Here is a 12,097-nt window from a genome sequence, read left to right on the forward strand (position 1 = left end):
GCGAGGTATGCTTGGTTGAGGGGCAGTTAAATGTATGTGTGTTAGCCAAGCCACCTGGAAAGTACTGTGTGCGACAGAGCTGTTTAAAATATGTGGCGCTCAATCCAGGAGGATCCTACGGACACGAGGAGCTGTCCCAACTCAACCCTGCAAAGGGGCGACACGGAGGAAATAGGCTTTGCCACTTTTACATTTGCAATATCTCTCCTTTTTCTTTTTGTGCAGGAGCTGACGATGTAGTGACCGGTTTTGGCAAGCCCACCCAAGCCTCTGCTGCCCATCCCTTCTGTATAGATGCACAGTTAACTCATATCCAATACAGCTGTTGTTTGTTAGGACTGCAAATAATTAGTCCCGACTATTCTGCATTGAAAATGCTGCTCAATAAATGGTATATTCACTTGAACTGCACACGGGTTTCAAGAGTGTCTTCCTTCCGAAGGGCTCAAAGCTGCTTTGGGAACTGCGGTCTGTCTGTTTGTTGTTGTTTTCACATTGTGTTCAGCCTTGCTGGCATTCTCTTCAGAAGAATGGGCAGACTCACCGTATTTTTCACTCTATAAGAAGCACCAGACCGCAAGACGCACCTAGTTTTTGGAGGAGGAAAACAAGAAAAAAAATATTCTGAATCCCAGAAGCTGCGCAGCGATCCCTCTTGCTGTTCTGGCTTCTGAGATAGCTGCGCAGTCTGTATTCGCTCCATAAGACAAACACACATTTCCGCTTACTTTGGGGGGGGGGTGCATCTTATAGAGCGAAAAATACGGTAGGTCACTTCGTAACGCCTCCCCAAAATGCAGTAGTTTGGTATCTGTGGGTACAGTGGTGCCTCGCAAGACGAAAAGAATCCGTTCTGCGAGTCTCTTCGTCTTGCGGTTTTTTTGTCTTGTGAAGCAAGCCCATTAGCGGCTTAGCGCTATTAGCGGCTTAGCGGATCAGCTGTTAAGCGGCTTAGCGGATCAGCTGTGGATCAGCTGTTAAGCGGCTTAGCGGATCAGCTGATAAGCGGCTTAGCGGATCAGCTGATAAGTGGCTTAGGGCTTGGGAAAAAGGGGGGGAAGGGAAAAAAACCCCGCAGGAACTCACAAGACATTTTCGTCTTGCGAAGCAAGCCCATAGGAAGCGCCTCCAAAACGGAAAACCCTTTCGTCTAGCGGGTTTTCCGTCTTGCGAGGCATTCGTCTTGCCGGGCACCACTGTATACTGTTAGCCATGAGAGCTAAACCTTTGCCTCTGAAGTTGGAAGAAGCAATGCTTTTGAATACCAGTTGCTCACGTCCTTGAATCCTGATAAGCCATCTGGCTGGGGGCTGAGCATCCAGCAGCCTTTCTCCAGCCATTGTAGAGAACGGGTCGTAAAGTGGGCACAATCTTGATCTATAGGAAGGGCCACTGGCCAACCCTGGTTTACTCAGCTCTGGGAATAAGCTGAACTGTCCTGTTGTTCCGTTGCCGCCCTTTTGGACTCTGGCAGGTAGGAACCTCCTGTCTCCTGAACTAGGCAAGCTGGTCGTTCTAGGAACAACTGCTTAAGAACCGGTGCCAGAGCTTGATTTTTTCCTCTGCCCTCCCCATACCTTTCCCCTTGTATGCCAAGGCTACAATCTAGCAGAAGTTGGATCTCTCATGGATGCTTTAGTTGAGATTCCTGCAAGGCAAGGGGGTTGGACTAGATCTCTTTTCCAACTTTGCAATCCTATTCTAAAAGTAGGATTTGGGGAAATCTTGTAGCAAGATTGACCCACAACTGTAATGCGGAAGAAAGGGAGCCTCTCTTACAAAATGATGAGTTTAAGAGGTGGCCAGGGAGGGAGAAAGAGGAGAGGAGAACATCTCTGGGGATTAAGGAGTGCTGGTTGCAGCTTTGCTGATGTAATACGAAGCAAGAGCAACTCAATTTGCTGAGTGGGCTGCAGGTGGCTGTTTCGGCAGAGAACTGCAACTCGCAAGGGAGGGAAAAGAAAAAAGAAAATGTCATTTTCCATTGTGGCTGTAAAACCCCCCAAAAACTGAACACACTCAGTCAGGATCCCCATTCAAAGAGCTAAAATAGTATACAGGTCAGTTTATAATAGCCAGCAGAGATCTTGTGGCATGAAATACATATACAAAAATAACTGTGCATTTATATGTATAATATATACAACACATATACATTATGTATATATTTCTTCCACTTCTGGTTCCTTTTAAAAAAACAAAACACACACAAACAAACCCCCCCAAAATCAAGAAATCCACCCCACACTTTAGGCTTGCTGTCAAACTCACACTTGAAGAATCACCAGACTCCCGTCTGTGAGAATCTTGAATGCCCAAGTTACTGTTGTCTCAAAAAAATGGAAGAATCTACTCTAGGCTGGCACTGGACCCAACCCCCATGTCCAGCTGCAGGGGTCCAAGACCACTGCTTTGCCAGCCAGGACTGCCGTGCGCCCAGAAAACTACCCTCCCTGCGCAATCTACGCATCCCAGGTAGAAACGATAGCACCAAATTCGTGGCACCATTTCGAGGGTGGGGGTTCGTGTATCCGTGTCCGTCGACCAGGGTAAGGAAATGTCACGATCTGGTGCAGTCAGAAGTCAGGATGGGAGCTGTTTGCCTAGATGTGGGCAGCCTGACTCGGCTGATGGCTTTGCTAGACCTTCAAGTTAAGCTCGCCTGGCCCAGCGGCAAGCGCCGAGGTGACAGCCCATTTCAGCCAGGCTGCTATAATACACAAATGAGATACCGTGAAAAATCCCTGAAACGAGAAGTGATCGACTAGAAATATTATCTTAGAGAATTAAACTAAATAATAAAAATCAAAAAGTTGAAGGAAAAAATGAGACAAACCTAGAATTGAACAAAGCCTTAAAAGGATGCTGGCTACAAACCTCGTGTCACTGAACTATTCAGTTTCCTCAGAAGGAAATAGAGAAATCATGAACCTTAAATGACCAAATTCAAAGAAAGGGGGTAAAACTCCCCAAAATTATAATTATAATTAAGAAATTTAATAGAGAGCAAAGGGACTGTGACAGGTAGAGTTTATAACTGGTGGTTGGATTCTGGAAATAATAGGTTTTTCTAATTTTTCCCTTAAACTCTTTGATTTTTATTATTTAGTTTAATTCTATAAGATAGTATTTCTAGTTGATTACTTCTCGTTTCAGGGATTTTCACGGTATTTCATTTGTTTTGTGTAATTTCTCGGTTCTGTGATGGTCTTTTTTCTACAGGCTGCTATAATACGACCGAGCCGCGATTGCCAACGTTGTGGCTTCAGAGAAGTAGCATAGGCAGCTGGCCAGCGTTTGGGGGCAAGGGAAGATCATCTCTTGCCGATGCCTTTGCCCGCAACCAACCAAGGGTTTCGGCTTGGCAACCAAGGCCACCTTCTGGTCTGGAACAGAAATGTTAGGACGAAACACCTGGGGTGTTCAGTTAATTCACATTGCAATGAACTTCATCGGAAAGTAACAAACAAACACACACGCACTCGCCCCCCGGGAGGAAAAACAAAAAGGTTAGAAATGTCATGTGCAAAAAAACCGTAAACCGGCTTGTCGAGTTCTTGCGGACTGGCCGTCCTGTGCAAAAGCCAGCGCTGCTTTCGCGTCGGATTCATGGCTCTCCAAGGATTCCCAACCTGCAAACGCTCTCCATCCTGCGAGGGGCTGATCCTGCCAAGCCCCTCTCCATGGCTTGCTCCTTCACAGAAGAGGAACACGAGGTCAAGGGCGCCTCTCTCAAAGAGCCCCAGAAGGAAGGAAGGAAGATAGGGGAGTCGTAAGGGAAATCCCCCCTTTCCGCTTCGCCAAAAACGTTCCTATTATTCCCAGGAGGGAAGAGGAGTCTGTGCACGAGTGAGCGAGCAACAGGGCCTGGGTATTCCTGGCAGGGGGGAAATGCCTCTTCTTTTCCTCTTTCTCTCACCCCCCGACCCTTTCAGGAAGAATCGTGGTCCATGCTGCAGCCGAGAGCCTCGATGTCGTTGCTGATGTCCGAAATCATGCGGTCCCACTCGTCTCCCTCCGAGGGGGCGGACTGGTCGTCCGAGCTCCCCGCGGCGCCGTTGCCGTTGGTTGTGGAGTTGGAGGTCGTGCTGACCGTCCGCCGGTACCTCCCAAAACTGTCGGTGATGATGCCTCGCCCGTCCTTCACGCCAATCGTCTCCAGGAAGTTCTCAAAGTATTGGCTGTCTTTCTCCGGGATGAATGGTCTAAGGCCTTTTGTGGGGGGAGAAGGGAATGGAACAAGGAATAATAATAATAATACAGTGGTACCTCAGGTTACATACGCTTCAGGTCACAGACTCCGCTAACCCAGAAATAGTGCTTCAGGTTAAGAACTTTGCTTCAGGATGAGAACAGAAATCGTGCTCCGGCAGCACAGCGGCAGCAGGAGGCCCCATTAGCTAAAGTGGTGCTTCAGGTTAAGAACAGTTTCAGGTTAAGTACGGACCTCCGGAATGAATTAAGTGCTTAACCCGAGGTACGACTGTAATAATAATAAATTTTATTTATACCTCGCCCTCCCCGGCCAGAGCCGGGCTCAGGGCGGCTAACACCAGTAAAATTACAGTAAAAACATAATAGAGGGGGGTGGAAACCAATTTAAAATACAAGTTAAAATGCAATTTAAAATGCAGCCTCATTTTAAAAGTGAAAACCATAAGGGGAGGGAAACATAAGGGACAGACTGAGTCCAAACCAAAGGCCAGGCGGAACAGCTCTGTCTTGCAGGCCCTGCGGAAAGATGTCAAGTCCCGCAGGGCCCTGGTCTCTTGTGACAGAGCGTTTCACCAAGTCGGGGCCAGTACTGAAAAGGCCCTGGCCCTAGTTGAGACCTGTCTAACCACCTTGCGACTTGGGACCTCCAAAATGTTGTCATTTGTGGACCTTAAGGTCCTCCGCGGGGCATACCAGGAGAGGCGGTCCCAGAGGAAGAGATGGCGGTACAGTGGCTTTCAACAAAATATTAAAATACCGTAATGCATCAAACATTGAAAGCTTCCCTAAACAGGGCTGCCTTCAGATATCTTCTAAAAGCATGGTAGTTGTTGTTCTCTTTGAGATCTGGTGTGAGGGAGTTCCACACGGTGGGCGCTACCACCGAAAAGGCCCTCTGTAACTTGGCTTCTTGCAGTGAGGGAACCGCCAGAAGGCCCTCGGAGCTGGATCTCAGTGTCCGGGCAGAACAATGGGGATGGAGACGCTCCTTCAGGTATACTGGACCGAGGCCGTTTAGGGCTTTAAAGGTCAGCACCAACACTTGGAATTGTGCTTGGAAACGTACTGGGAGCCAATATAGGTCTTTCAAGACTGGTGTTATGTGGTCTCGGTGGCCGCCCCCAGTCTCCAGTCTAGCTGCCGCATTCTGGATTAGTTGTAGTTTCCGGGTCACCTTCAAAGGTAGCCCCACATAGAGCGCATTGCAGTAGTCCAAGTGGGAGATAACCAGAGCATGCACCACTCTGGCGAGACAGTCTGAGAGCAGGGAGGGTCTCATCCTGCGTACCAGATGGAGCTGGTAGACAGCTGCCCTGGACACAGACTTGACCTGTGCCTCCATGGACAGCTGTGAATCCAAAATGACTCCCAGGCTGCGCACCTGGTCCTTCAGGGGCATAGTTACCCCATTCAGGACCAGGGAGTCCTTCACACCCGCCCACCTCCTATCCCCCCAAAACAGTACTTCTGTCTTGTCAGGATTCAACTTCAATCTGTTAGCTGCCATCCAACCGCCTTAGGGACTCCGCTTTGGATTTGTGTAGAGTTTACTCCATACCCTTTTCTTCTCTCAAAAGATTATCCCGCCAAGTTTAGAATCAGTGTCTTTCTTCTCCTAGATCAGGCACCCCCAAACTCGGCCCTCCAGATGCTTTGAGACTACAATTCCCATCATCCCTGACCACTGGTCCTGTTAGCTAGGGATGATGGGAGTTGTAGTCCCAAAAACATCTGAGTTTGCCTATGCCTGTCCTAGATGGGCTCCCTTCCTAGGCTGACAAGCCCCACCTGCCTCTCAACAAATTTGTCATACAGACACCAGCAACTTCCATTCATTCAATCTTGGGGGGGGGGCTCAGGTGGGGACACTCACCTAGCAGAAGGAATTTCCGGCTATCCCCATAGAGCTGTCGCAGGCTGACGCAGAACTCGTGTATGGATGCCCCGTTGCGGTATTCGCGCAAAAGCATGGCAAACTGCTGGATCTCATGAGAGGAGAGTTTTGTTCGTAGCTAGGAAAGAAAGGGGTGGGGAGAATAAAAGCGAAGTCAGCGTAGGTTCCAGCATTGGAAGAAAAGGGTGTTGAAATGGAAGCCGCAGTGCCTTTTGTTTGATTTTCGACGTAACGTTAGGAAAGATCCGCGACGAAGGTTTACGTCCCAGGAGGTGGGGCAGCAGTTAAGCTCACAGCCGGCTAAAAACTAGGAAGAACTTTCTGATGGAAAGAGCTATCAGACGGTGTAACGAAATGAGTTGAGAATTCCGTTCCACCTTAAGGAACAGGCATGGGGAATTGTTGCATGTAACATGTCTGTTTACATTCCAGCACAGCTTGCTGGGAACTTCCGTTTTGTGTATAGTGGTACCTCTGGTTACATATGCTTCAGGTTACAGACTCCACTAACCCAGAAATAGTGCTTCAGGTTAAGAACTTTGCTTCAGGATGAGAACAGAAATCGTGTTCTGGCGGCGCGGCAGCAGCAGGAGGCCCCATTAGCTAAAGTGGTGCTTCAGGTTAAGAACAGTTTCAGCTTAAGAACAGACCTCCGGAACGAATTAAGCAATTAACCCGAGGTACTACTGTATAGCTTTTGCTGTTTTGCTTTGGACACAAAGGAGATCAGACATGTTTCTTTTTGTCCTGATCTATGCTGCATAAAAAAGGTAGAGGGACCCCTGACCATTAGGTCCAGGCGTGGCCGACTCTGGGGTTGCGGCGCTCATCTCACTTTATTGGCCGAGTTACTCCACTTCCTGGCTGGCTGGGGAGGGTCCCAGGTAGGAGCAGGGCAGGCCTGGCCCAGGCCACCCCCAAAATGTCCTTGGACTCCCATCAGCCTCAGGCATCACAGCCAGTGGAGTGGAGGATGATGGGAGTTGTAGTCCTGGCACCAACCGGAGGCCACAGCATTCCCACTGCTTCTCTAAAGGAAGAGAAAGGGACTTGCAGCCATAGATGTCAACCACCCCTTATTTGGTGGGAAACTCCCTTATCCCAGCGCCGTGTCCCGCTGCTGTCCCTTACTGATGATGTCCCTTAAATTTCCCGGGTTTCATGCTTGCCCGACTCGGGAGGGAAGCAATGGCTCAAGGTCCTCCGCCGCAAGAGACAGTGCGCGCTGGCGCTGTCGTCCTGGTGCAAGGAGTTCCATCGGCCCTTCCCCGCCTGAGGGGGGGGAGGGAGAAAGACTCTCGCCCACGAGCCCGGAGGCGGCAGCGGTGGTGGCAGCTGAGGAGGCGGCTTGAGGGAGGACGAAGAGGATGGGATGGGGAGGGACGCAGAAGGGCGGCGCTTCAGCGGCTGCTGCGGTGCTGCGACTGCCTCATGCCGAATTGACAGCATCTGTCAATCCTAACAGGAAGGATTCGAAACCGGCGATACCGTAAATTCACGGAAGACTGGAGTAAATTTACGGACTACTTGGAAAGCATTTGTGAAGACGACATTTGTAGGTTTGCAAGAAGTTTTGTGAGGAGTATTATTGGAAGTACTGCAAAACTGGAGAAGGGGAAGGGTGATTTGTTAAAAGATGTAAAGGCAATATAAAGTTAAGAAATGCATATGAAGTGGTTAAAACGGTGGATCATCAGAGGTGCTGATAGAAGTCTAAAAAGATTGTATAAGTGATAAGTTTAGTGGTACATTTTATAATTTATATGTTAAAATCAATAAAAATTTAAAAAAATAATAATGACAGCATCTGTTAATCCTACCAATGTACGCAACTCTTCACAACAGCAAAATCCCTTATTTTGGCTGCTGATCCCTTATTTTCGAGGCCGCTGGTCCCTTATTTTCAAATCTGTAAGTGTGTGACAAGCCCCTTGGTCCCACCCCTACCCCCCCAAAAGGGACCAAGATTTCCCTGGGGAAAACCTTCCTCCCTGGCCCCTACCGTCATCATGTAGTCCTGGAGCAGCTCCGTGGCGGTGGTGCTCAGCTCGCTCTCGCTGGCCGCCTTGGCGTGGGGAGATGGCTGTGCCGAGAAGGAAGAAGGGGAGTTGCCACCGGTCTCCAAGGACTCAGGGAAAGAACTGCAAAGGCACAACAGGTCCACGCGTCACCCTCACTGAGCCGAGGGGCCTTCCATCTCCTCCTCCCTCCCCGTCAGTTTTCCTTTCGTGCTGGGTCAGTCGGGTTGTAAGCCTGAGGGTTCGGGACTGAACTGATAAGGTAAAGGTAAAGAGACCCTTGACCATTAGGTACAGTCATGACCGACTCTGGGGTTGCAGCAATCATCTCACTATATTGGCGGAGGGAGCCGGCGTACAGCTTCTGGGTCACGTGGCCAGCAGGACTAAGCCACTTCTGGCAAACCAGACCAGCGCACAGAAACGCCGTTTACCTTCCTGCTATTTATCTACTTGCACTTTGACGTGCTTTCAAACTGCTAGGTTGGCAGGAGCTGGGACCGAGCAATGGGAGCTCACCCCGTCGCGGGGATTCGAACCGCCAACCTTCTGATCGGCAAGCCCTAGGCTCTATGGTTTAACCCACAGCACCACCCGCGTCCCGCGACTGAACTGATACCTGCTCCCTTTTTGCCTGTTCTGGGAGCCTTTTTTTGGTTGAAGGTTTGGAAGGAGGGGGAACTGTTTGATAAAGAATAGAGGAGCGCTCCATTGTCTCATACCACATGGCACGGCACCGACTGCTTTGGGAAGCTAGCAGACGTTTTACTTACAATTAAGCAATATACGGATTTTGTGAAATAAATACACACACGCCCAGTGCTATTTTTCTGGAAAAAGAGGTGCCGGAACTCACCATGAACGCCTGCCTTGTTCTGTTATAATGGCAATGGTGCCTACCTGGGAGGCGTCAGAACTGAGTTCCAGCTGAAAAAAAGCCCTGCAGATGCCCCATTCTTGCCTACTGCCCTACGTATACTCACAAAGTGCTTGCTTCCGTTTCATAGGAATCTTTAACGTCCACTTTTGTAGAAGAGTCATCTGCAAGGAAGTAGCCAGAGAAAGGTGGTATGCAAATTAAAAAGGGAAATGAAAAAATGAATTGAAATATCTGGGCTAAATAGACACTACATGGAAGCCTCCTCTGTCCAAGCTAGAGGAGATGAGGGAAGCCACTTCAGCCCAGTTTGCCGCCGGTGGATATTATTATTATTATTAATTATAATTATTTCCCCCCTCTCCCTATATATATTACATTACATTACGGTCTTCAGACAAAAACATCCTGAAGGTCCTGGGCCACAGAGAGGTTAGGCTGGCCTCAACTAGAGCCAGGGCTTTTTCGGCTGTGGCTCCAATCTGGTGGAATGCTCTGTCCCAAGAGACTCGGGCCCTGCGGGACTTGACATCTTTCCGCAGGGCCTGCAAGACAGAGCTGTTCCACCAGGCCTTTGGTCAGGGCACAGCCTGACTCCCTCCCTTGGCAATCTCCACAGAACTCTAGCCCAATGGTTGCCATCAATTTGATTTGAATTAATTTTATAATGAAATGATTTTAGAATGTCGTATTATTTTATTAGGGATGCGGGTGGCGCTGTGGGTAAAACCTCAGTGCCTAGGACTTGCCAATCGCATGGTTGGCGGTTCGAATCCCCGCAGCGGGGTGAGCTCCCGTCGTTCGGTCCCAGCTCCTGCCCACCTAGCAGTTCGAAAGCACCCCTAAGTGCAAGTAGATAAATAGGTACCACTTTATAGCGGGAAGGTAAACGGCGTTTCCGTGTGCTGCGCTGGTGCCGGCTCGCCAGAGCAGCTTCGTCACGCTGGCCACGTGACCCAGAAGTGTCTCCGGACAGCGCTGGCCCCCGGCCTCTTAAGTGAGATGGGCGCACAACCCTAGAGTCGGGCACGACTGGCCCGTACGGGCAGGGGTACCTTTACCTTTTATTATTTTATTGTTGTTAGCTGCCCTGAGCCCGGCTTTGGCTGGGGAGGGCGGGATATAAATAAAATTATTATTATTATTACATGATGAAACAAGAAAAAAAGCACCACAAACCAATTACCCCCCCCCTTCTCCCACCCCAAGAGTGAGTTTAGAGCCGCCTTTGCCACCCTGGCGTTCTCCCAATGCTTTGGACTACAACTCCCATCATCTCTGGGAGGATGCCAGGTAGGCAAAGGCGAGATCCCATGGCCGCTCAGTCGTGCAGGTGGAACTGGAGCAGTCTGGGCCTACTAGCTTCTCCTCTGCAACAGCCGCTTGCAAGAGGAACCCAAACGGCGGCTGTTTCTCCTACCGCTGTGCAGGGAGAGGTGTCGCGTCGGCGTGGAGGCCCCGTCGAATATTGCTCTGTCGAGGAAGTCTATGGTGGACTCCGTGTAAACAATGTGGAAGACTTGGCTGAGAAGCGAGCAGAGTTCCTCTGCAGTTACCTGGAGAAGGACGGAACAGGGCGGGATATAAAGAAAAAAATATTCTTATTATCATTATTATTATTACAGGTCGGATGGGCTTTGGGGGAGAAGCGGAGAACTCCCAACTTCCCCCATCTTAAGCCCATCAGAGACACAAAACAAACTCGTTTCATCAAAACTAAGGCCAACGAGAGACAAACTGAACAGCTTTTGGCTAGTTACATTTATGTGCGATCTAGCAGCATGCGACCGTGCACATGCTGGAAATCTGGAAATGGGGAATGTGGGAATGTTCAGAGAGGCAGGAAAGGATATACTGTTTATTAATATCCTTCCTAACTTGTGCTAGCAAGTTCCATAACTTGGCAGAGTTTCACATTCCCCGTTTTAACGCACAGCGGGTTGCAGGCTTGTGTAAGCCCCTCACTATTTTATACAGTTCAGTATTGAATTGTATATTCGTGCACGCCCTTCAACCGTTTAATAAAGTTGTAAATATGCTCTTCTGGGTGCATCTTCTGTGGCGGAGTCTGCTGAAAAGGGCGTGCACAATTTCTGGAATGTGTTTGAGGCCCGTGTCGCTAATTGACTGATGCTGTTCTACGGGAGACTGATGGATCGTTGTTGGGATTCGCAGGACGATGAGTAAGTCTGCAGGCTTCAACAGGCGGATGCAATACTCTGTGAAGTGCTGGGTCAGAGTGACTCAGCGGGGATGTGATTGGCTATCACCTGTTTTAAAAGGAAAGCCTGTTCAACAGTAATTGTGGTGTGGTTGTGCTGTGGTATGGTGGTGCTGTGGTGGATAGTATTCGTTTGCCTTAAGTTGCCTTAAGGAGCAGGTACTCTGTATGGACTGTTTTTGTAAATACCTGTATATAGCTCACATTAAAAAGACCACACTAGAAAAACCTGGGACTCTGAGCGGTTCTGCTAAAAGTGCTGAGAGGAATTCGCGACCAAAATGGTCAAAGGCCTGGAAACAATGCCTTATGAGGAACGGCTAAGGGAGCTGGGCATGTTTAGCCTGGAGAAGAGGAGGTTAAGGGGTGATATGATAGCCATGTTCAAATATATAAAAGGATGTCACATAGAGGAGGGAGGGAGAAAGGTTGTTTTCTGATGCTCCAGAGAAGCGGACACGGAGCAATGGATCCAAACTACAGGAAAGAAGATTCCACCTAAACATTAGGAAGAACTTCCTGACAGTAAGAGCTGTTTGACAGTGGAATTTGCTGCCAAGGAGTGTGGTGGAGTCTCCTTCTTTGGAGGTCTTTAAGCAGAGGCTTGACAACCATATGTCAAGAGTGCTCTGATGGTGTTTCCTGCTTGGCAGGGGGTTGGACTCGATGGCCCTGGTGGTCTCTTCCAACTCTATGATTCTATGAAAACAAAATGCTCTGTGCCCGTAAGTTGCGCATCTGCAGGCCGGAAAGTTTAAACACCCATTCCAGAGACGCTATTTTTTCCTAGTTGGAAAAAATCCTGCTTTGCTGTATCTATGAGAGAAGGCTGACTTATTAGACCACAAGAGAGCGTAATATGACCCCGAGTC

At 49.1% G+C, this 12,097-nt stretch overlaps 2 protein-coding genes across 4 annotated transcripts in view; one reads left to right on the plus strand and one right to left on the minus strand.

The window, feature by feature from the left end:
- The window catches only part of LOC309381037 (uncharacterized protein), a 62,005-nt gene extending 61,594 nt beyond the window's left edge, over window positions 1-411 (plus strand). For both annotated transcript variants that reach the window (XM_081931393.1, XM_081931394.1), the window contains exon 9: window positions 226-411. In XM_081931393.1, the coding sequence (XP_081787519.1) occupies window positions 226-240 (15 nt within the window). In that variant the 3' untranslated portion in view covers window positions 241-411. The remainder of the gene's footprint in view (window positions 1-225) is intronic.
- Window positions 412-2,649: 2,238 nt separating this feature from the next.
- Window positions 2,650-12,097, minus strand: part of CCM2 (CCM2 scaffold protein) — a 46,368-nt gene continuing 36,920 nt past the window's right edge. For both annotated transcript variants that reach the window (XM_081882568.1, XM_081882569.1), the window contains exons 6-10: window positions 10,425-10,560; window positions 9,111-9,168; window positions 8,112-8,250; window positions 6,089-6,227; window positions 2,650-4,212 (exon numbers count right to left, since the gene is read on the minus strand). In XM_081882568.1, the coding sequence (XP_081738694.1) occupies window positions 3,932-4,212; window positions 6,089-6,227; window positions 8,112-8,250; window positions 9,111-9,168; window positions 10,425-10,560 (753 nt within the window). In that variant the 3' untranslated portion in view covers window positions 2,650-3,931. The remainder of the gene's footprint in view (window positions 4,213-6,088; window positions 6,228-8,111; window positions 8,251-9,110; window positions 9,169-10,424; window positions 10,561-12,097) is intronic.

Source organism: Podarcis melisellensis, assembly GCF_964234715.1.
Source record: "Podarcis melisellensis genome assembly, chromosome: 12".
Taxonomy (NCBI): Eukaryota; Metazoa; Chordata; class Lepidosauria; order Squamata; family Lacertidae; genus Podarcis; species Podarcis melisellensis.